The following is a 25,079-nucleotide window of genomic DNA, read 5'->3' on the forward strand; positions in this document are numbered from 1 at the left end:
TGGATTCTTACTCCTGCCTTCTCCCTCCTTTGCAGCCTGACACTTGGGTCTTTCCAGCCTGCCTGGATAGCTGTGCAGTGTCTGAACTGTGAAATACCCAGCTGGTGTCATACTGCCTACCCACACCAGCAAACAGGGTGAACCTATCAGGGACATTGGAATGCAGAGCATTTTCAAAATACCAAATGACCCATACGAACAGATTGAGTTTATTACAAGATTTTGTTAATACACAAGAATAAAAATGGCCTCTGTGTCCCAAGAAACTGCTGAGGTTTATTTTAAAAGTAATTTTTCTCACCCAAACCAGGTCAAACAGTCAATCAGGAAAATTTTCTCAACTTGTTCACTGTTAATAATAAGAAAAAATGGAAATTATTGAAACCTTTCAGCACAAAAGCTTTTCATTTTTGCTTGAACACTGTAGAATTCTTTTCTATAAGTTAAATCAGTTTGCTGAAAGAACAGCCATCATAGAATGAACAGACTGAAATCCTTGGTTTGGAAATGGAACTAATTTTTTTTGGATTCACAATATTTTTGTGAAACTAAATCCCAAATAAGAAATTCACTAAAATTGTTTTGGTTTTTTTTTTTCACAAATAACATGAATCTTCAGTGTAAAAGCTTCTGATATAAAATAAATGGAATTCCTCTCTGTGCTTTAAGAAAGAGTGAAATTTACCATTTCTCACATCCTCCTTTTGCAAATATTAGAGAGCCCCAAATTTTATAGCATGTTTAAATCTGTTATTTTTTATCTGCATAAATATTTCATCAACTGCTATAGACTGCAGTGTCAATGTTTTTTTCTCAGTAGAGGAACAACTTTTCCTTAAGTAGTGGAACGTCTTTTCCTCATTTTTATAAGCTTGTATAGATATGCTTAAACCAGACACATTAGGAAATGTGCCATCAGTGCATTTCATGATCATAGCAGTTTTACTACTATTATATTTCATTAGGCTGCTTTATTCATTCCAGTTATCTTCTTCAAGGTCAAAAAAAAAATCAGTCCAGCAACAGCTGTTTTCAGAGTGCTTTTCCTGTGTACTAACCCATATCCTTCCAATAACATGAGGTTGAATAAAGTAATTAACTATTCATAAACAAAATTGTGATATATTATAACTACAGCATGGAAAAAAAAAAAAAGTTGTTACTTCCTGTAAATGTAAAGAGAGGTGAATTTCAATAAATTGAAGGGGAAAATGGCACCATTCCCAGTTTTTCAAGGCTGTACTTATAAGGATCCATTTATCACCTTAGTGACAAGTTCTGGAACTCCTGTCATTAATGCTGAAGCAAAACACATTTGAATGTCATGTCAATAAATCATTTGCCAACTGGAGGGTTGAAGGGTTTTACAGTTGTTAATCTGGCTGGTCTGGGAATAGAATTTGCACACAATTTCCTTTCATTACCAGGAACAAAATAAATCCAGATTATTACAATCATGGAGTAAAAGAGGGAGCCTCAGTTTCAAAGATTATTAAAAATGCAGAACATATGCAAAATAACTTTGTGATGTGTTTGTGTTTCTTATTCTGACACACTATGTTAAAAAGTGTGTAAAATCCCATCATTTCCCAATTACTTAACCAATAACTGATCACATTTTTTGTACTCAGATTGATTGTACTTAATTTTGTCAGGAACAAAGCAAAACAAATGGGCACTGAAGCACAATCTGAAAATGAGCTAATCAAAGCTATTTTGCACAAATGGCAGAGAAGCACTGCAGATGTGCAAGCCTGTAAGGTCAACATCTGTCAGCAGTTCACCCTGTCCTATGAAATGGAGGTCAAACATCAGCATCTTGCCTGACTGGAACCATGTCAGTGACTCAAGAAGGGCAAATGTGATGGGATCTCTCAAACATCCACATTCTGGCTCTTTAGACATTGCTATATTAGTCTATGCTCCATTTATGTCTTTCAGTGGATATAATGCAACTTTATACAGTGGAAGGTACTATCAGAGCAATGAGGCAGAAGGCAAAATGCTTTTTCAACAAACATTTTTATAACACTTGCATTCCAACAAAAAGTAACAATCACAGAAATCTTTCAACACAAAATATCTTCACAACAATCACAAAATCCTTTCTCACCACTACCTTAAACAAATTAATCTCTTGTATTTTTGGAGTCTGGAAAAGTTTGATCAAAACAAGATTTTTTTTTTTTAATTAAATGTGTTTTTCATTGGCTAAATAAGCCAATAGGCCAGCACAGAAGCATGGTGAATAAAGAAAGAAAAATGTGTAAATGCCTGTAGAGCAATGCTAGAACTGTGTGGTGGTGGTGGTGAATAATGTAAGCTCAATTCTGGAAGTGTTGCTTGTCATTTACAGATCTTGTGAGCAATCCCACTTTTTTTCAACCTACCAAAGCACAAATGGGCACATACTATCCAATGGAGAAAGTGTCAATCTCTGTAGCATTGACACCCCATAAATTCTGGTGTTTACAATCCAGATAGTAGGGTGGTTCAACACTTTTGTGTCAGCCCTGTTCTAAGGCAAAACTTCAACACGGGATGTTGATCTTGAAATAATATGTGATATAGTAAATGTACAACACACCATGGAGCTGTAGGGTAATATAGATGCATGATATCTGCCAGCCTTATAAAGAAGAAGGTTTGGGAAAAAAGTGGATTCCCAAAAGTTAGCATACTAAAGTTGATGATACAGCTCACTTAGTTGAAGAAGAAGACTAAAATTTTGAGTGCATAATTGATTTCTGTATATTTATGAGTACCCTCAATGTTGTACAGGGGAATAGATCAGGAACCAGAAAAATATCAGAGTACCAACCAAGATCTTATGAGCCCTTCCACTTTCACCCAAGGCTGTCACAGAAGGAAAGTGTTCACTCCAGCCAAAGTGACATAATGTTCAAGAGCTGAACAGGATTCAAGAATAAGCAAGGATTGCTCATCCCCATGAAAGATAGAGGCAGCCGTAAAACACAAAATATAATGTTTCCTAGAGCATCTGGATCTACTGAAGAGCATGGAGTGTTACCACCCCCCTTGGATTGTTCTCTTGCTCTTTATGGATGTGCATTCAGCTTTGCAGGCTATGGTGGGGAGCAGCCTTGACATCCCATTTGTCAGTGAAAGGAGAGAAATCTCCCCTTGAAGCAGGCAGCTTCCTAGATTTAGTTTCTCAAGTTTGGGAGATGAAGGAAAATTATCAGTACAGAATCATAGAATATACTGAGTTGGAAGGGACCCATCAGCATCATCTAATCCAACTCCTGGCCCTGTGTAAGACACAGCAAGAATCACACTACATGTCTGAAAATGTTGTTTAAATGAAAAACTCTAAAAATAAGTCCTCCTTAATTACTAATTAATGAGACCTTCAGAGAGGGGAGTATGTCAGAATGCCTTACTGTAGAGAGAACATCTTATGAATAAACATGATATTACAAATGTTAATTACTTTATTGGAATATTATTTTTATAAAGAGACCATATGAAAGAACAATGACTCTCCAGGGAGCAATTAAATGGGAAGAAAGTTGTTAACAGATTTAACAGACTATGTTTAACATACCTTTGATAGCAAAAGATTCTTCAGAAATGTAGTGAGTAGTTCTTGCGCTGATTTCTTAGTATTTCTTTTGCCATGGAGATCTTTGAAAAGTTCCTGTTGTGTTGTACAGAGATTAGACCATACATAATAACCCTAATTGAAACTTCAGTTACACAGATATGAGATGAAAGGCTATTGTAGAGTTTCAAAAATATAGCAGGAAACAGGTCTGTTCTTCAGCACTAGACAAAATTAACTTGCAGTACCTGGAAGTATTTAAGAAGCCTAATTCTGGAAAATTAACACTTTTTTTTCCTAAATTGTACTCAATGAGTACATTCTTGAATAGATTGGCATAAGGTAGATTTCATTGATCTGCCTGAAATTACAGACAGTTTCACTTTGAATTGCATCTTATAGTAATGAAAATTCTGAGAAAAGCTGCAATTTTAAATGTTTACTGCAATTGGTATCCAAGGGGATGTTAATGATTTGAAAAGTGTAAATGCTCATTTTGAGAGAGTAGTTAAGTTCTAAGTTGCATATAAATGCAAGCTTGACTTTTGAGAGAAACTTCTACTTCTTCCAGAAGAAAAGATGGTGGAGGAGCCACTGGCACAATTTTTACCTTCAAACCAAAGTCCAGATCTATTAGTTTGACAATAGACAAAATAGTCCTCCCAAGAAAAATTCCTTTTAATTTGGGGAAAAATAACAGCATCACCAGTGGTAGTTTAAAATGAGTGTAGAATGTATTTCATCAGAAATACATTCATCACCTTCATTAGAAGGTACAGTCTTTGGTTTCCCTGTTTCAAGAGCAAGATAAGGTCTCATCACCTCATTTGACTTCTTAGTGCATTCACTCTCCAGTGCCCAAGCAGTCAGTTCAAGATGCTGGTGGTAGCAGGGGTTGGAAGTGAACTGCTAATTAAGCAATTAGATCTAGGGAGGCAAGACTTGATGAGGAGACCTTGCAGAGGTACAAAGGTCTGTGTATATACCCCCAGAAGTCCATGAGCCAGACGGATGTGTAGGAAAACTGTAGAAGTGGAGTTAGCTCCTGCTGTTGGCCTTGGGCTTGCCTGAAGGTGCTCCTGCAAGAGGCAAGCAGATTGAAGGCAGGACAGATGCAATGGCAGGCAGCCCTGGAAAAGCACTGAGCATTTTAAAAGGACCTAGATTTAGCTAAAAGCTTTTTGAAAGACAGCGTGATGCCTCTCACCCAGCTGTAATGGCCCTTGGCGGGTGGGTGCTCACTGCTTAGGTTTTCATTTTAGGCTCTCTGTCAAAAAAGAGAGAGAAATAGGCAGTCTTAAGCAGCAGCTCATCTGACCTATTTTAATGTGCTGCTGAGGAGGGATTGAATTGCCCAGAAGTGCATATTTCTGGTCAGATAAATTTGTCAAATGGTCAAATGAAACCTGCTTTTATTCACAGCTTTGGGAAGAAGAGATTTCTGAGGCAGATCCCAGCATGGAAGGAGTGTGGATGGCTGTGAGTTGACTTCATTTTAGTCACTCTGACCATTATTTAAGCCTGTGCTTTGTATTGCATGAATATCATGCTTAATGATGATAGAAAGTGTCAGGTTCCCCATGTGTGGTGCACAGATGGTCCACAGTGACCCCGATTGTGTATTTAATGTGCACAGAGACCACTTGTACCACACATATGCAGGAGATTTGAAAAACATCAGCCTTGTCACACACATGGTGAAAAGTTGATCCTCACATAGCAGGAACCTGTGACGGGGAAACTATTCCAGCTTGGTCCTTTGTTATCCGCAAATCCCAGTCAGATGTATACATTCCTTACGAGCCAAGGGGAGGCATGTGGGGGGACACAGACACTAGACAGCCTGTCACTAGGAGAACAATCCCTCAGAGGGATCAGTGAGCTAAACCACCATGAGGGCAGACACTTGGTGGAGCAGAGCTGTGTCATTGCAGGAGAAGTATTTTGAGGGACAATTTAATCCAGGCTCCCAACAAAGAACAAACTGAAAATTGTATAGGAATCCTACACACTAAAATTTCACCTCATATTTGTCCCAAAAGCAACCATGTCTTTAGAAAGGTCTGCCAGTATAATTGAATTTAAATATAGTTTCTGTTACCTAATCAATTTTTAGTATCTAAAACTGGCTGCTGTTCCTTAGTTCAGCTAATATTTTTCATCAGTTCTGAGAAAAATAAATCAAGTAGCACTGTATTTTATATACAGTGCTACTATTTTATTCATAGTTCAGAAGAAGGCCTATATTTTTTCGCAAAATGTTAGCTTCAAGCAATGTTTCAACCAGCTGTCATTGATACTGTGCTACCAGAAGATTTTTCTGTTTTCTAGAGTTTTGTGCAGTCTGGGCAATGTATACAGTGGTAAATCAGTGTGAAATCCGCAGACATTCTACACTTGTTCTTGTTTAAATTATACTTAAATCAAGTATTTTGGGCCCTCAGATGTTGTATGGCATGTTAATGCATGACTGTGAGGTATTAATTGGTTCTCCTCTGAAATTCTATGTGCTGTTTTGGCCAAACTCTAGAAGACGAGAGAGTTTTGAAAACAGTTTATTAAATTATAGTAGTGCACACTTCTTCATCCTGCAGACAGTTATACACTTCATTGAGTTTTGCCCATGCGTATTACTTGACTTAGAAGTAAAGAAATCCTCACTGACCAGCTAATGGTTTGGGATGCTTTCTGGACCTGGAAAGCTTGAATCTGATATTTTCTCCCAGTGTAAGGACACTTCAGGAAGCTGCTTTAACTATTCCACTAGAGAATGTGATATGACGTAGGAAGAAAACTGTTAAAGCTAAGTTAGGTTTTGTGCAAAGTCCTTATAGACTTATTGAAATAAGGCAAAAAACTCTTGTTCAGTCAGGGAAGTGGACTTTGGCTGGCCTGAAAAAGAGAGAACAGGAATTAAATTTCTTACTTTATTCTGTATATGGTTCTCAGAGCTATATCTATTTTTCTATTTTTGAGAGAGTTGTTAAAATTACTCTAATTGAAAATGAAATGTTTTGATTTGCTTGCCTTGTTCTTCAGTGTGAAAACAGGGAATAAAATGCTCTGATTTTAGTTAAACCAGTTCATTTTACTCATTTGATTTGAGAATGCCAAAAATTTAGCCAAATTTATTTGAGGAAACCAGAAAAATGAGTTATCCACTCAATCCTCTAGCTGGAAAAGATGAGAGGAAAAAACCCTAGGAATTATTTCATTATGGATCCAGGCAGATTTATGTACAGGATTGTATGATGTGTTTGTGACAGCAATAGCCTTGAATGGAATAGTCATGATGAGCCTTTACACTCACATGTTTCTTTTTATCTTTAGGGTTTCTTGCTGCCAGTGTGATAACAAGAGGAAGCTGCAATTCAACTTGCAGTGTCTAGAGATAAGGGAATTATTTTTATTTTACTATTTTTTTTTTTAATGAGAGTGGCTGAAAAGTCTGTATTGGGTAGAGATTGAGGAGCTGTAGCCATGGGAACCAGGCTGATGCTGGTGTCTTTGTCTAAAGGAATCAAACATCTCAAAACTCCCAGAAGCATCTTTATAAGAGAAACAGTAGCAGAACTGACAACAGGAAGAAAAGCTATTGATGCCCTGCCAGTAGAAACTGGGAATGTCAGGGTTAGGGAAGACTGTGACCATGATTTAACAAGAAATATATAGCATATACCCAGGAAAGTTCCACCAAACCCCTCCCAAAACTCGAAAAGCTGCAAAAGACTCAGTGTACCAGCTGTTGGGAGCATGGGTTTGAATGTAGGAGGGAATGACTCAGTCCTCAATTAAGTGAGTTTTGTGGGTATGAGTGTCACTTGCACGTGTATAGATGGAACAGGGGCCCCAGTTCAGAAAACAGAGTCAGCAGCTTTTAACCCCTGCATTGAAAAACTGACTGCACAGTATTTAGTCCCCCTATGTGATGGGAACAGAGAAGAACTTTGGAATCATGCACAGCTCTTCTTCAGAAATATGAGCTACCCAAAGCCTGAATACAGTAACATCACAGAAATGTCTGCTTTGACAAGAACTGAGAAATTTGAAGCAGCACATTGTCCACCAGCACAGCAAGAGGGAAAATTATTTCATAACTGTTTTGGAAGAAGAGGATCTCTAGGCAGATGGCATTTGGCCAGGGAGCCTGCTCCCAGAAGGCTGATCTCAAGGCACTGTCCTCACTGCTTTCCCTGCATTGGTGAGAAGACAACACCAGCAACCCTCCCCACATGTCTGAAAAGTCAACACTTTTCCTTAACGCTCATCCTCCCAATGCCCAGAGATGCTCCAGAGTTGGCAGCAAGCACAAACCAAGATATTTAAAAATGAGAACATAAATCCAAAGTTCCCTGCTAAAAGCCACAGTGGTCTGATCAGAACAGAGGCTGAACCTCTGATCTCACAGATGAAAGGGACTGTCTCTGCTGCACAGAGCTGTGCTGACTCCCATCCAGCACACTCAGGGTATGCAGAGCTCAGCTCTTTGTGCTCTTAATCAACAGTGCACCACAAGAGAAAATCCCCTGGTTTGCTCCCAGCCCATACCTTATGTAATATTTAAATGTAGCAATAGGATACCTAGAAGAAAAAGACCCAAACTTATATGTGCTCTTCCATAAAACAGGCTAAAATCTCAGGCTAGCAGTAGCCTAACAGGCACTCACACAGCCAGACATCTCATAGTTTTTAATGCTAATCAATAGAAAAGATTCTGGGAAGTGACCTTGAGATCTATTGTCTCAGTGTGATATATCTTTTGAAGCAGTAGGTGATTCTGATGCTTTAATGCAGTAATTTCTGGAAAAGGATATGTGGAAGGACAGTGCAGATCTGAAAGGGTGGCATTTGTTGGAGGAAGGTATCCAAAAAAGGGTAACTTCTGGGAGGAAAAAAAAATGGTTAAAATCCAGAAGACTGAGCCAAGCCATTTCAGCTGCATTCACAGTTTCTCTGTGAGTTTGTTGAACACTCATTTTATGATCAACTCATGAAACTTCCCTTCCCCAAGGAAGGGATAAGTATTTATCATCACAGCAGAATTTTGAAGGTTTATTCACTATTAGGAGAAATACTGACTTGCAAATGTTTAAAAGAGTAAAAAAGTTGCTTTTAACTCTAAAGAAAAGTTTCTTTCCTTTGTAAGCTTAAAATTTATTATGTGTTATATAAATGCTACTCAGTATTCTAAGTATTCCTCCTATGCTGTCTGGTATTTTAAGGATATCTCAATTTTTTAGTACCAAACATATTATGTCTTTTTTTCTCTTCTGCATGCAGTTGGACCTTTTGGGTTGGCACCAGACACAATGCAATTAGACTTTGAAGGGTTTGAACCACTGTTAAAGCTATAACAGTTTGCAGTCGTTTCTGTGAAAGAACACCAAGCATTTTTTTAAATCAATAAATGTTCTAGGACATATGCTCCTACATTTCAATATCCATTTATCCATATCCTTATTTCTGAGGAAATCAGTATTCCTTAAAAGGAACACACTGTTAAAATGTATCATTATGGTAAGGCATTTTTCATGTGAGATAGAGAAGAAATTGCAAGAATTTTCATTCCCAGGTGTTAGTATAAGGAGATTTAATTTTTTTTAACATACTCTTTATTTTATCTGTGAACTTCCTTAAAAGTCTGAAGACTAATGTCTCAATCTGTAGAATAAAGTTAATGCGTCAGCTAAAAATATTTTAAAACCTGAAAAATCTGCTTAAATACAGCATCTTGCAAGATATGTTTCTTTAAATGATTTCTTTTGTGTCCTGAAAGCAAAATGAATGTAATTAACCACTAAGCTATCTTAAAGCACAATTTGAGTAGGACAACTGTTTGTCTCTTTAATTGCAATATATGAGGTGTGCAATTCCAGCATCTACAGTGAGGTCACTCACAAGTCTGAACACAAACAAGTGTTTAAGTACTTTGTTGGATCAAGGCTTTGAGAAAATTACTGTTGCAACAGAAAAATTAAAGTCTCACTGTTGGAGTTTGACTGCAGGAAATTTAGCATAGGTAATACCACTTACAGAAACCCTTTGTGGTACCTCACACAACAACAAACAGCAATGTATTTTCTTCTTGCTTTGAAATGCAACAAGTATCTTTCTTGCCCTCCTTTTGACTTGTAAATACCAGAAGTCAAAAGCATCCTCTGACCAGTTTTGGGGGTTTTTTTCCTTAATAGTTGATTCTAATATAAAGTATTTTTTATGTCTTTAGAGGATTGAGGTGAAAAAAGGAATACAAGAAAGGAAGGAGCAGTAAACTTACTTGGAGAGGGAAGACTGCCATGACAAAGAGGGATGAAGGGAAATCTTAAGGATTATCTCGAGAGAGATGAGGATAGTAGAGGGAATGGGGTATTGTCAGATGAGACATTGTCAGATAGAAGCTGCAAGGAATCTTAAAAACGAGGGTGAGATAGTCTCAATTCTGTGAGCAAGATCTGTAGGGGCTGTGGTGTGTGAGCCTTAGGTTGGGTAAAGTTTATTTGAAATGGCATCTAATTGTAAAGGTTAAAAAAAGAAGGGTAATATGAAGTGGTTAATGCTAACTATGAGAGAATCAGTGTTAGTTATTTTTTATCACATATCCACTAAAAAAGGGCTGCTGTTATGAATATTCCAAATTAAGAAAAAAGAATCAGTGAAAGTCTTAATGTGAAGAGAACAAAGTGAGAAAGATAAACCTAATACTGGTGATAGAGCAGTGGGAGAGGGAAGGCATTTTAGGAAGAAGTAAGAGGAGTTCCATTTTAGAGCTGCTTGACCTTGAGAAACCATGGGAGATCCAAGAGAGTACTAGAGAAACAGAGACACAGCATGCTCAGAGAGAAAAAAGGTTTTGGATTTGAGGGTCAGAGGTACTGAGGTGAGAAAGAGAATGAGAATAAGCCATGCTACATGGTGAGCAATACAGGGTGGGAATCTGGAGATGCCCAGGGAATCACTGAAGACCCCAGAGAGACATCATCTTGGAAAATGCAGCCATTAAGTGATCACAGCTGAAAGCATAGGAAGTATATTTTTTAATTGAGTGGGGAGGGAGGGGAACACTGTCAAAATCTCAGTCTTTCTCTCCAGAATGAGACATGCATTGAAGAAAAAAATAAAAGAAGCAGGATCTGGGAGAAGGGGGAGACAAGAGAAATAAAGAATGCAAATTATGTCAGGATCAGATGTTAACGAGGAAGAAAATGAGAGAAATGAAAATGAGATAACTGTAATTTGAGGCCACTGCTATAAAATCTGAAAGGACCAGAAACACTTTCTGGGATTGGCTATTTTAAACTTTCCTCCAAATAATTATACCCTTGCAGAGTCATGGTGTGTTCATCTAAAATGATGGCTTTTTGTTCCACGTCCGGCATGGTATTCACGGGTATTAAATGGGATGTGTTGCAGTCCAGCTGCAGGTACAAAGCAAATGATGCATTTCTTTGCTCGAGGCCCTCATTATGCTCTGTAAACAATCAGAATGGAGATTTATTCTCCACTCACTGATTTCCTGCTCTCGGGTAAAAGCACGAGGGGCATGTTAGAAAGAAAGCACTAAGACACTGATTATCTGTTTCTCCAAGCCAAATTGGTTTTGGTTTCTCCAGGCCTCCTAGCAACAGCTTTGTTATTATAATTTCCCCCCAAATACTTCTAAAACAAGTATCAGATTAATGTTTCAGATAAGAAGAAAGTATATTCATTAACTCCCAGGGCTTGTCTATTGAAATAAAAGCCTCAAATGAAACATGCAAGTATAGTTTCATTATGATATGTTGACATTTTCTTGGGCTTTTTTGTTTGTTTTGGGTGGTTTTGTTTATGTTTTACATTATTTAACAGTGAATGGTTAATGATGATCAATATACATTTATTCCATAGACAAGAAAAAAAATAACTCCTGTTAGCAAATATTTTCCTGCAGTATTAGCATATTTAATGTTCTTTTAATATAGCTATAGATATGAATCACTGCACACACATGCATTACTTTTGTTTACTTACAAACCAGCTATACTGCATATTATGTTGGAAGTAAACACATATATGAAGAATTTATTAAGTTTTACAGTAATTGAAGTTTCTGTTGTTTACAACCTTATGGCATTCAAATTTCTTATGATATTCCAGGACAACTATGGTATGTTAAGAGAACTGAGCTAATCTCATAAATATGTATTTTTCGTTTCATGGTAAATTTTTCAGAAATTTTTATGTTACTCAGATGCATATCTCCGAATAACCATTTTTGAATCCCCAAGTAAAAGATTTATTACGTAGTCTCCTTTTCAAAAGTAGCTTAAGGACCAAGAAGTTGGTGAGACTTGGGTTCACATGGAAGCTTCTAAAAAAAAAAAAAAATTCTTCAAGTTTTGAAAGACAGTAAATTCTAAGAAGAGTTTACAAAGATACAAAATATACAAAATGGAGCACTTCTTTCATTCTCTGATTTTTCTGCCATGGTACAATTGTGATATTTCAGAAGGAAAAATGTATTGTTTTGGTGGTTTCTCTAGCCTTGACCACAAGTGTCACCTTCCCAGTATCTCTGTAGAGGAATGGTGGATGAACATTCTTTTTTTCCCTTTCATTGTTTTTCTTTTTTGTGGGGTGTCACAGCAATAAGGTCTCTGGTGGGGCCAGCAGCTGGTTTTGTAGTGCCACTTTGTTCAACCACACCATGGTTGAAAAGGACTGGTGCAAGCAGATTCTTGAAGACACAGGTTTAGCCAGTGCAGATGTGCTCTGCTTCTGGGGGAATGTGGGAAGCTTCTTGTTGGTTTTCTTAAGGGGGACACTCTTTAGTGAGAGGAAACAAAGATGAGGAAATCAAAGTATCTACAATGTTTCTATGGGACTTGATTAAAGAGGCAGAAACTTACATCTGAATTGCAACACCAGGTGCTTCCTGGGTAAAATGCAAAATGACAACAGTTTCAGCTACAAAAGTCTTTTTAGCATTAGAAATATTGTTGGCAATTACAGAAAGTGACTTCCTTGAGGGCAGAGTCGATTTATATCTGATTCACTGTATTCCTAGAGATGTTTGTTCTGTTTCTTCCCTCAAGAAAAACTCAGGTGATATGCCAAGGCAGACCTGGACTTGTGCAGGAAAATCACTCTGTAGCCCGTTTTAGTCAAGTGAGATTTAGTCCCTTATGAGTGCACTTAATTCAGCTGTGGGAAAGAGTTTCCATTACTCCTTCTACTAGTGTCACATGTAATGACAAAGACTTAATATTAGAAATATGCAATATTTAAAGTTAGCAAGCATTCTTATACAGTCAATGGTGCAAAATACTTTAAAGTTTTAAAAAATGAAATCTTTCAAAATGTCACGATTAACACCTGGCAAGAAATTTGAGGGAATACACAAGGGGAATACATGCTTTCATTAAAAGTCACCTCAGGCCTAGGAAGACTGTTGTTTATAATACAAGTTATCTTATTAACAGTAGCAATTTGTAGCATAATGTAAGATGGCAATTCAGACATGGGTGGTTCTAACTCGTGACTGTATTTTGAACATCGGGTATTTTTAGCAAGGGTACACACTGAATTTAATATGCTCTATATGTACAATACAGTAACAAAAAAAAAAAGAAAGAAAGAATAAAAATTTTTAAAAGACGAAGTCTTAGCTTATTATCCATCTATTAAAATATATTTCATGCTTCTTATGAAGGGGACTAAGCACAATATACTCAACAGTTGTACAGTCTTTCCTGCCTGGTATATTTAAATTACTTTCAGCAAAAGGAAGTAGATGTTGCTACAAGTCAAGCTCAAATTTAACAAAAAGGCAAAGGACAGCATGTATTGCTCCCACCATCCTTTATTCTGTGGGTACAAAACCAAGTTGTCCCTGGCTGGTTTAATGACCGTGCACAGCAATGCACAAAGTATGAAGGAAAATAGCTTGGCACCTGCAAATTGCACACATGACTTTAGAGACATTAGCAAACAAGCAATGATTTATTATAGAGTCAAGAGGATTAGCAACATGGCTTTGTCACTTTCTTTTATTAATAAAACACATTAATAGCAGCTTTGTAAAACCAAGTAAGGTAGAGCATAATATACTGAGGCATACAATAAATAAAAGTTGGAAACTTTAGTAGACAAGAATATTCATTTATGTATCTCCTTGAAATCAGCTGTATGCAGCCTTCTTAACTATTTTACATATCTCTGAAGAAACTTCATTCAGTGTAGAACTGAACCTATTTGAAGCTGAATGTACATCTTGAATATATGCTTAAATTTAAATCTGCAGCATTAACAAAAAATATTTCTCTAAAGGTTAATAGTGTTCTTTCCATGTTTCTTTAATAGATTATGAATATTAAATACACCTGGTCAAAAATCAGGAGAATGCTTGTGTGGTAGTTGAAGTCTATTACTGAAAATGTGAACTAAGCACAAATTAAGTTGGTGGCATGCCTGAAAAAGGATGGTTTCTGTTTCTGAACTCAGGTTGTGCTTTTTATCTTTATTGAACATTGTAAAATTAGGAAATATTATTTCAAGTAAAATTCCACACATAGTTTGTGGCAATATACCATTAAATATTGCACAGTGGTTTTCCTGCAGCTGTGAATTGTATTAGGCCTCCTTTAATGCGGTATAAAACACAAGAATCCAATCTTTCTTCACATGCACCAATAGTTCCCATCACTTCATTCACATAAAATCTCCTTGTTGCTAGTGGAAAATGGCTGGTGAGTAAAGTAGGATATATCCCAGTATATGATACCTTTAATAAAATACCTGCCATTTGAACAACTGGGAATGACTTCAGGAGTAATTTCTGAAATTCTGTAAAAGAAAGAATAAGTAAACATTTTTAAAATTAAATACATTTATTTAAAGAATAACAATTTATGGACAAGTTTTTGTTGCAAATTATATTTTCATATTCTGTAACCTAACTATAATGCTACACTATATCTTTACGGAGTGCAGTTTTCCTCACAAAATACCCCAATCTCTTATAGTTATTTTACACATCCTTTTAAAGATAAACTTAGAAGACATTGCCATTTTTACAAACATCTACAACAAATATGTTTACTGTGAAATAAGTACCTGCATTGCTGCACTCACCCATCAAGTAAGCAATATATAACTCCATTAGTTAATCTATTAAATAATAAGGTACTACATGCCTAGCTTTGTGTAGTGCCTTCCAGCCAGGATTTCCTGACAATTTACAGACTTTATAATATCATTTTGCAGAGGGCCTGTGAAATGAAGAAATAGCAAATATTCCTTAAGTTCCTGGAACAGAAGCACAGAAAAATTGTCTTCAAAAGTGGCGTCTCTGTTCCCAGCTGTGGAAAGGCAAACATTTGGAGGCTGTTTAGCACAGTGGCTGCTCTGGAAGTGTAGCTGAGTGCAGTCCCTACCCTGCCATACTCAGTCTTGACTCCATCCCTTTTTAAAAGCTTAATGTATGGCTTTTCTGCTGCATCTAAGTCTTATAGACAGCCAAGTACAGAAAAGATGCAGTTGAGACTCCACCTCCTTAATACAATATTAAAATTCTGGGTTTTTTTTTTTACATGGATATACAATGTGTCTCTTCCATGATTTATGCTATTTAAACATGCTGATTTGCATACTTTTCCTGTCATTGTGTTCAATAAATTGAATGTGCTGACTGATGTGAAGTTTTATCTGACAACTTTTCTATGTTAAAATGCTGTTTGGGAGTGATAACAAGACCACCACTGCACGGGACTTGATACTCTGCTTTAGCCATTGACCCATTCTGGAAGTTCTGCATGTCTCTCTCTTCTGTTTTTCTGATGTAAAATATTTCCTTTTGGAAGACATTTCAATGACATCAAAGATTTCTTCCCTGCTAGATTATACCTGCTCCTGCTTTAGAAGAAAATAATTGGCGGTGTTGAATAAAGAATTCAGGAAAAGTACATACCATCTTATAACTTATTGGTCTCATTGCCATTTCCAGTCTACAGATAATTATCAAAGAAAAGCAAAAAGTTGAATGAAAATAGAGTGATGGGCTTCACTGGAGTCTCTGAAAGAGCCCCACAAGTTCATCCAACTGTCTTCCCTGGAATAAGTAATTTCTTGCTGAAAAATTGCATTATTCTTACAGGGGCTAATCATAATATTTGTTTTATGGTGTGACTTCATCACCATCCAAATTGCATGTGCGCTACACATACCCATTATCCCTCCTGATCCTGCGGTACATTTTAAATACCTTGACAGAATCTTTTTTATTTGCAAACCAGTGTCTCACAATCAATTGGACTTCATTACATATGTGTTTTACAAAAACCACATTTATTTAATGGGGTGCTGAAGTCATTATTGTCTGTGTATAGGAATTCAGATTAGAGTTTATAAAAACTTTCTTCTTTTTTTCTGACCTGTTACACTGTGATACCTTTCATCTTCAATTTTTTATCTTCCTTTTTAGAAATTTTATATTAGTTTTGGTCCATTTGTATGTCTATATTCTCTCTTTTAATAAGTCCACTCCTTTTCATCTTTATCAGCTTATTTCTGCTTGCTTTTTCTCCTTGTCATGGTTATTCATTTATCTCCTCTGTATTTGCACTCATTCCCTTTCCTTCTTTTCAAGCTAACAAATGTAGACTGTATTTACAGACTGGATTTTTTAAAGAATAACATATCAAAGTCAGACTACAAATATTATTTATGCCTGATGTAAGTTATTCACTGCTTGTCACTTCCAATGTACACATCACCAAAGAGCCTCCACTGACACTCTGGCCCAAAGTATAAAACCTCTACCATTTCATTTCAAAAAATAACAAATCGTTTCATGCCTGAGCTGTCAAAAGAAGCTCTAGGAATAGCTAGCACAGACACAGTCAGTACCCCCCCACACAATGTAAGTATGATCAAATACCTACTAGCAGCAGGAGGAGATAACTCTGGGGAGTGGCAAGCCCTTTCTGAGCAGCTCCAATGCAGCAACATAGATAGACTTTTTTTCTTTTTTTTTTTTTTTCAAATCTGCCCTTGCTAGGGTGTTTGATGAATTCTTCAAAGCAGGGCCTGGGAGTAGCAGTACCTGGGATGCAGCTGCAGCTCCACTGGAGGAATGCTGTGGGTGAGTGCCAGGGTGGCATTGCACATTTGGGGTTAGTGTATAAGGCCATGTTGAGCTGCCTGTTGAGCTGCCTGTTGTGCTGGCTTGCTGAAGCCATGAGAGAAAGAACAAGCAAGGCTTGCAAAGTGGGGTAGTTTCACATTCTGCGGAATTGCTTTAAATAATCTCTCTGACACCACATCACAGAGGGACATTGATGCAACTCAACCTGTGCCCTGGCAGGACCCTACACCAGCTGAGGTGCAGAGGTAGGGAGAGAACTTTGCTGCCAGCTCTAAGCCAAAGGGGAAGTGAAACCTCTCATGTCTTCTGGACGCCTCTTGATGAAGACTGGGAAAAAAATGGTAAAGAGCTGGTTCAGGGAAGCAATTCTTGCAGCTGAAATTCTTCAGAAAGAGACATCTGTTCCTTCAAGCAGAGAGCCTTACTGAAGAGGAGAAAAAACATGCACATAACAGTAAAGGCATACACAGTAAAGGTTCCATGTGCTAACTTTATATTTCAGACTTCGGCTAAGAATGTTGTTTGTCACATTAGTGACATTAGTGTGACATTTGTCACGTTAGTGTGTTACTGTAATTGCAAAGTTAGGCAAGCAGATTGCCCTCATACTTACATAATTGTACAGATACAATAGATGCCATAAAAGAAACACTTTCACTAATTTATCTTTATTTTGATATATCATAGTTGTTTAAAAAAAAGTTATTGATTTCTACATATAACTCAGTTCATGCTCATCTTTTAATATTCCTTCTTTTGTTCCTTAACTGTTCTCAAGATCCTTGAGCTAACTCCCTTTTCTGAGGAAAACAACAAGTAACTACATATTTGAAAAAGGCTAAATCAAAGTTTCTTTCAACCACCACTTTCTGGATTAATGATTTACCAATCCAAACCCTGTTTAGCTCTTCAGAACTTGGTATGTTGTTTTGTCATTTTCCTCCTGCTATTCTGAGCTAGTTCTGTACCTCAGACAACACTTAAATAAAGGAGACGCCCTGAAATCAAATCTCCCTGCTTTTTGGATTTATTCACACTCAAACATCCACACTACAACTCATATGGCTTGGACAATACTCAGTTACGCTTGGCAGTTTTGACCCCTCTCAAATCTTCTAGCTCCTGGGGTTTAAGGGAGAAAGCCAGGCAACAGGCAATGGCTCCTGGAATCCCCCTCTCCTAGTGTTTGCTGTATGCTGTAAGATCTGTTAGATCTTTCTCATCTTCCCTGCTGATCCAGACTTCCCTGATAGCATCACTTGGCTTGATGAGCTGAAGAGAAGAAACGCCTGCCCCAGTGTTTGAGAGCTGTGCAACAGCCAGAGCGCTGCAGGCTGATGTGAGCACAGGGGGAGGGTGGGGGCTTTTTCCATGGATGAATTATGATCTGCAGTTTAGTGTCATCACATTTGCTATCTGGTACTGATTCTCTTGTTAGTGCCATTCCCTAATGTGGTCATGAGTGTGTTCCTACATTCCTCTAGTACAATACTGAGAAATGTGATGCTCTGTGGTTTCAGTTCCCGTAATGAGAACAAGGCAGTTCTCCTCACACACAATATTATACTAGACTATATCGTGTTACTGGCAACTAATTAAAATTCTCTGTTGAAATGACATTACTTTATTACATATCATTTACATAAAATGTCAAAACTAGCATGATAGTTGCTTTCATACAAAGAATAAGCCTACTTCTGTAAGTGAAAGCAACAAAATTACAGCAATTTTAGTATCAGTATATTAATGTATTATATATTATAGTTTATGTGGTGTGGTCAGAATTTTTTGCATATAAAAATCACAAAAAGGGAATACTCCCTTTTAAAAATGTGACTATCAATTTTGTCCTCTGCATTAATTATGCAGATTAAATAAAATTAAAAAAACATTAAATGTCAAAGGGTGGGGTGAGGGGTGGGGGGGCTGAACTTATAGTATAAATTCATATTTTGCTTTATATCCTTAGAGCATTGGGTACACATTACATCTAATTTACTCTTTTCCACCACTGAATAAGTGATGTTATTATCATATTGCATACAGTTAAACTGAGAAAAGAAATTGAATTCCTTCTGGCCAGAAAGTAAGTAAAAGGCTGGTGCTGGGATGAGGACACAGGGCTCTCTGGAGCAGGCTGAATATCAGGATGTCACATTTATTTCTCATTTACATGCTAGGTTTGAATATTTCTAAACTAGATAACAAGTAGGTTTTTCATCAGGGATCTGTAGAAGACATTGGTGAAATCAAGCCACAGTTGGCAAGGTACTTACCTGTTCCTTGGCAATATTGTGATTTTGGTAACATATAAAACTGATGAGAGGGTAGCATACCCTTGGCAGCACATGAATGTGCCACAAGACATATAACCAATGAGTATAATTTGCAAATGTGTATGGAGAATCAGTCTTGACAGTTTTGTTTACAAAGGCAGACAGCTATTTGCTGATAAGAGATATGACATGCTATTCATCTTGCTGCTACTAAGCCAAAGGGATTGCAACTATGATAACAAACTGTTAGATTTGATTGTTGGAATGCTTATGCAATGTTAGTAATAAAGGGTGTTTAAAAGCATATCTCATTTGTTCTTGGGCAATCATATGGCATTTCTTATAATAATTTTCCTGGGACTCTTAAAAGGACAAGCTAATTAAAGAAAAGATATCTGTCTGGCTCAGCTTTAATGGGTCTGTGTTCTCTAAGTAGGTGTATGTAGAAAACAGGAGCAGACGTGTCTTTATTTCTCTGCTTGCATGGGTTGAGGCAGGATGTCAAGTGACACAGTCATGGCCTCACATCTTTCAGTTCCTTCATTTTTTCTGGCATTACCTCCAAACACCTTCCAAAACTGGAAAATAAACACTCCTAAAGATAGGACAAAGATAATGGCTTTAAACTGAAAGCGGGTAAATTTAGATTAGATAAGGAATAAATTCTTCACTATGAGGGTGATGAAACACTGGAACAGGTTCCTATCCCTGAAAATTTTCAAGGCCAGGTTGGACTGGGCTCTGAGCAACCTTGTCTACTGGAAGGTGTCCCTGCTTAATGCAGCGGGGCTGAAACTGGATGACCTTAAGGGTCTCTTTCAACATAAACCATTATATGATTCCAAATAGTGCTGAGACCTTCGAAAAGCTGAGAAAGAGGTTTCTGGCTTTTTTTCTTTCTCTTACTGAGCACCAGAAGAATGGGTCAGCATGACTAACACCTCTCCTTTGTTCATCAGCCCCCTCCTTCAAACAATACTGAGAAAATGCATTTCCCAGCACTCCTAAATATCTGCACCATTTATAGCCCGAGTAACATGCTGCTCACATGTTTTCTTACAAAGCTTATGATCAAAGTAAAAAAACCCAAAACTTACATAATACTATCCAGAGCAAATACAGGACTATTTCTCATGTTTTTGTGAGATATTGCTCACTGAGCTTTGTTGAATGTGTACATGCAACTCAGTAGTGTGCAGACACAGGCTGATCCAGCTGTGATGGCTAAAGTAGTGTTTTGTCTGGCCATCTCACTCCCACCTCAGCAGACACAGCTGAGGTGATGGCTGGATAGTCTGAGCAGGCAGACCAGGTTGACCATCAGAGATCATGCACATGCTTCACTAATGGATTTAACCAATGTTGAGTACACTAAAATACTTGGTGAGGGGGGTGAGGGAGTAGCTGCTGCAGGTTACAGCTTATAACCTCTTGTTGTAACAAGTGGAACTTGTGGCTGACCCCATCTCACACCTCCTGGTCAGCAGACTGGAGAGAATATTTACAAGTATAAATATGATACACCCTTACAGGAGTAGGGGCAGCACTCAGTTATTGAGTTGCTGTGGCTTATTCAGCCTGAGTGCTAAAAGTAATTCAGGCAGCAGTCTGCATTTTTTAATGTATTTGAGCATTACACATAAGTCTATGCAAGGAAGACATATCAAACCCCCAAACTTTCCACAGCAGGGATTTTAGAGCTAACAAGTGGAAAATGATTGGCTTTGTTCTCAGTCATTCTTACAGTTACAGGTGACTTTGTGAACAGCATATACTGTGCCAAACCAGAACTGAAATCCTCTTTGAATGCAAGCAGGCCTTAGGTTTAGCAGCAGCTGTGAGATGGAGACTTACTGTTAATGGCAGATTCAAGTAGCGTGAACAATAACGAGGCTTTGTTTAAGGTGGACACAGCGTGTCTGCATTAGAACTGGACCTTGAGAACCTGTGTTAATTAACATGATTTTAAGTGGTGTCAGCTGTTTCTGAGTAAACCAGTTGATTAGAGCAATAAATGCTTTATTCTTAGTCTTACAAGAATATGGATTTAGGAAGAGAGTTATGATCAATAGGCAGGGTTTTAATTTTTTTTATCTCAAAACCTTTTGAAAATTGTAAAATATTTTAATGGACTGAGAGGATTAATGCATTTTTTTAATAATCTGTTATTTGGAAAGAACAAAGAAAAAATCAGTCTGGAATGTGATAATTTCATGTTCATTTCCAGGGGTTCTTGACTTAGTTCCAGACAACACAATTTCTTATGGACAATTTTTACTCTTATTTAGCAGCCTTATTGAACAAATTTAATTGGATATATGCATGTTTATAAAATTAGTTTCTTGTCTTAGATATGATTTATAAATCTGGGGTTATTGTGTTTTTAAATACAAAGGTTTGTGTATGAAGATAATAATTTAATACACCTTTAAATGTCATCTTAGGGCCAGGGTGCTGGTTTCATTAAAGGGATCTGGCACTTTTTGATAAAGTCCATGGATGTTCATGATGAGCTCAAGGCTGCAGCTTGCCTTGCAGTGGGAGGACCTCTCACCACTGCTTCAATGCATTGGTCATCTGTCTGAGGTTTCTGTCACTGGTCTTGACAGTGAGAAAAAAGATAATTTAGCAATATTAAAATGTGAAGCATTAATTGTATGATTCCATACTTCTTCCCAGAAGCAGCAGCTGTACAGTGTAGCATAATTTAAATAAAGCTGTTTATCATCTGATGTCTGGGTGTGAAAAACTTACCAGGTAGTAGTGTAAGAAACAACTCCATAGTTCTTGGTTGTTTTGTCAGAAAGGGCACAACAGAACTGGTATACATGCACCTAGCCTTTAGCAAATGTCTGCATATTCATCTGAAAATAAAATATTGATATACCTCTGTTTTGACTAGGAACTGGGAAATTTTCTGGCCAGAACAGATAGTCTAATTTCACATTACAGTTGCATCCTCCCCTTACTACCTACATCCAGCCTAAAGAGTGAAGAGCACAATGCACATCCTGTAAAAGTTGGCCACAAGAGGTGGATTGGACATGTGACAAATGACTATGCCATTGTGTGGCAGAGGCTCCATCCAGTGTAGGGATGCACGTGCAGGGCTGATGGTTGGCTTCTGGCCCTAGTGCATAATGCAACAAGCAGATCTCAACAGCACCTAGGATGTATCTTACACCTCTAGCCTGCTGGCTTTATTTTAGGCTGACTGATGTCTTAGGCAGGCTTCTTCATGCTTACTACACTATTTTACATTTTCAGACTTTTTACCCCCAAGCACATAATTTTTAAATTTTAAGATAAAACAAAAAAGTTATTCCCCCTACAACACAGCTACAGGAGTAAAAGTTCAAATTCACATACTTCTCATTCCCTTTTTCTGATTCAGCTATGCTAACACGTGCAGGAAGCAGAAGGTTCGTGTGGGTAATGCGGAAGAGCTCACATACCACAGGTTCCCCTCCTTCCTCACATACCCCATGGACCATGCAGAAAATTTCTAGCTAATTAGCTAGGGGAACTGATAAATCATCTGCTTCTTTGGAGCACAAAAATGCAACATGGTCTAGTACTAAACCTGAGGAGCTGGCTTAACATCTAAAGCCCTGTGCTACTCTGCCCCCTCTCAGTTTGAGAAGCAGAATTCTGCATAGTGAGAGCTCCCAGGTGGGATCTTTTAACTGCTGGGGCTTAATGAACATTATGTGAAAAGACGTTTTAAAAGAGGCTGCTTAGAGTTTATTCCTGCTTATAACAACCCTAGGGTAGTCCATTTTTGTTGCTGCCTTCTTAAGAGTCCACTTGTGGTTATATAGTGACTTCTTATTCCACCTCTATGCAAATGACTAAAGTCTAACCTTCAGAGAAGGCCTCATAGAAGGGTATTTTTGTCAGCTTCTTCTAAGGTAGATGCAAATGAGGGGAAATTCTCCCACTTCCACTCTTTTAACTGGCGTGACAGGACTGCAAGTGTTGACCTCAGATACTTGACCTGAATGACTAAATCGGTAAGCTCGGAGATTTATAGGATGAGCACTAAGATACAGTGGGGAAAAAAAAAATTTGAGAAGAGTACCTTAATTGGACATGTAGATCAATATGATTAGCTACGTTTGAAAGATCTGTGACCTACCACAGACAATGGGGCAAAGGTATATCTGAAATTCGTTTTTCAATGCTTCTTGGTTGCTGCCAAGCACAGAATACCAAGATACCAATCTTCGCGATGCCATCTACCCTGAGCAATAAAAAAACCCACCCTCAGTTTAACAGGAGTCACCAGTCAGCTCCTGAGGCATAAACAGGCAGCTGTAGCACCGCGCGTAGGCTGACTTTAGTGCTGGATGCCGAGCAGCGTTTGGCACAGGTGGAGGAGTTTTCATCACAGACCCAAATTAACTCCGGTGAAGTTGCTCCGCGTCTGCCAGTGCCGGAGGAACAATCTCCGTGTGGGAGAAGCGCCCAGCCGCCACCCGCCGCTCGCCCCTCCCGGCGCCGCTCAGCCGAACAAAGGCGGCAGCGGCGGGTCCCCTTTGTGGGAGCGGGCCGGGCAAGGGGCGACTCCAGCGCCCGCCCCGGGCTGCCCGCCCCGCCGGCCCGGCCCTGCACGGCTCGGCTCGGCTCGGCAGCGCACCGGGAGGAAGCGCCGGCTGCGCGGCGGGCGGGCGGCTGCCAGCGCCCGGGCTCTCCCCGCCCCCGTCTCCTCCCTCCGCCGCCGGTCCTCCGCCCCCTCCGCCTTCTCCTCGCGGCGGCGGCGGCGTTCTCGGCCCCGGCTCCTCGCGCTTCTCCGCGGCTTCGCCCCGCTCCTCCCGGGGCTCCCGCGCCGCGCTGGCCAGGACGGTAAGGGCGAGGCGCGGCGCCGGCTCGGGGCCGAGGGCGGCTCCGTCCCGCGGCTCCCCCGCTGGCTGGGGGCGGCCCCGGGAGCGGGGGCGGGCGGGACCCCGCGCTGCCAGCCCCGGCGGGTGTCCGGCGAAGGGGCTGCAGCGGGGCCGGGGCGCCGCGCTGCCCTGGGGCCGGGCGGGGGCTCGCCGTCGCCGGGGGCTGCAGCAGGAGCCGCCCAGCCCTGCCCTGCCCAGCCCCGGGGGTCGGCGGGCGGGCGGCTCCCGGCGGGGACGGAGCGCAGCCCCGTGGGGTGGGTGCCGCGGCGGTGCCCCGCCGGCCGAGCCGGCTTCGCCCGCTGCCTCCGGGGCGGCGGCTCCGACCCTCAGCCCGCGAGCGGGTTCGCGGCGGAGCGGGTAGGGCGGTTTGGCTCGTCTGAAATGCCTCGCTAAATGGCAGGGGAAAGCATATGGCCCAGGAGAAAGCCGCTGGAAGCGATAGCTGTTGGACTCCTGCGTGTTATTTCCCCGAGTCGGTGTGTAGTGGGAACTTCCTCCCGGGATGCCCTTTCGGGGGGATGCAGGGCTGAGCACATGGCTGCCTCCCCTGGGTCTGCCCCGCGTCTGTCACAGCACCGCCTGCCAAGGGGCCTGCCGGCGCCTGCTCTCCTTTCGCAGCGCTAATCTGACCTCAAGAAAACTTTAGCTGGGCGAGGGAAGAAGGCTGCTCCAAAAGGTAATTTAGTTAAACGTGTTGGGATTTTCCCCTGCACGTCTTCCTTCCCTCGCTCAGGCCAGGCATCTGTGAAAAAGAGGGAACGCAATGGGATTATCTAAGGGTCTAAAACGTATGGCTGCTCATAGTGCAGAGAAAAAGGTTAAAACTTGCAAAGACCTGGCACTGGCAAATTAACATGTCCAGTGAATTGTAGTGTTAACTTTTTAAGCTTGAATTTTATGGTCCTTTGCACGTTGGTTGTTCCTCGTGTTTAAAGTCTCTACTCAGATATTTAAGGATGAAACATATTCTTTGTGCATGCAATGACAATGTTCTTGCATTTTGTAAGCATCAGGATAACTTTTATCTTTAATGTAGACCCTTTTATCACTCAGCTGTACTGAGCTGTACTAAATACTTCTACTGTTTGTATATCTGGTCCTGATTTGTTGGGTGGCTTTGCAAAGGTCACTTCAGTTCATCTAATGGAGGCATTTTTGTAAAATGCCTGTATTGATTTAATGTGGTACAGGGTCAGACTTGGTATTTATAAATTATTTCACATTTGCATTTGTGT

General features: G+C 39.5%; 1 protein-coding gene across 2 annotated transcripts in view; it reads left to right on the forward strand.

Annotated features, from left to right (window-relative positions):
* Positions 1–23,295: 23,295 nt before the first annotated feature.
* The window catches only part of LOC146768397 (uncharacterized), a 112,070-nt gene continuing 110,286 nt past the window's right edge, over positions 23,296–25,079 (forward strand). For both annotated transcript variants that reach the window (XM_085572117.1, XM_021555672.4), the window contains exon 1: positions 23,296–23,806. In XM_085572117.1, the coding sequence (XP_085428243.1) occupies positions 23,311–23,806 (496 nt within the window). In that variant the 5' untranslated portion in view covers positions 23,296–23,310. The remainder of the gene's footprint in view (positions 23,807–25,079) is intronic.

Source organism: Lonchura striata, chromosome 2, assembly GCF_050655825.1.
Source record: "Lonchura striata isolate lonStrDom1 chromosome 2, ASM5065582v1, whole genome shotgun sequence".
NCBI lineage: Eukaryota > Metazoa > Chordata > Aves > Passeriformes > Estrildidae > Lonchura > Lonchura striata.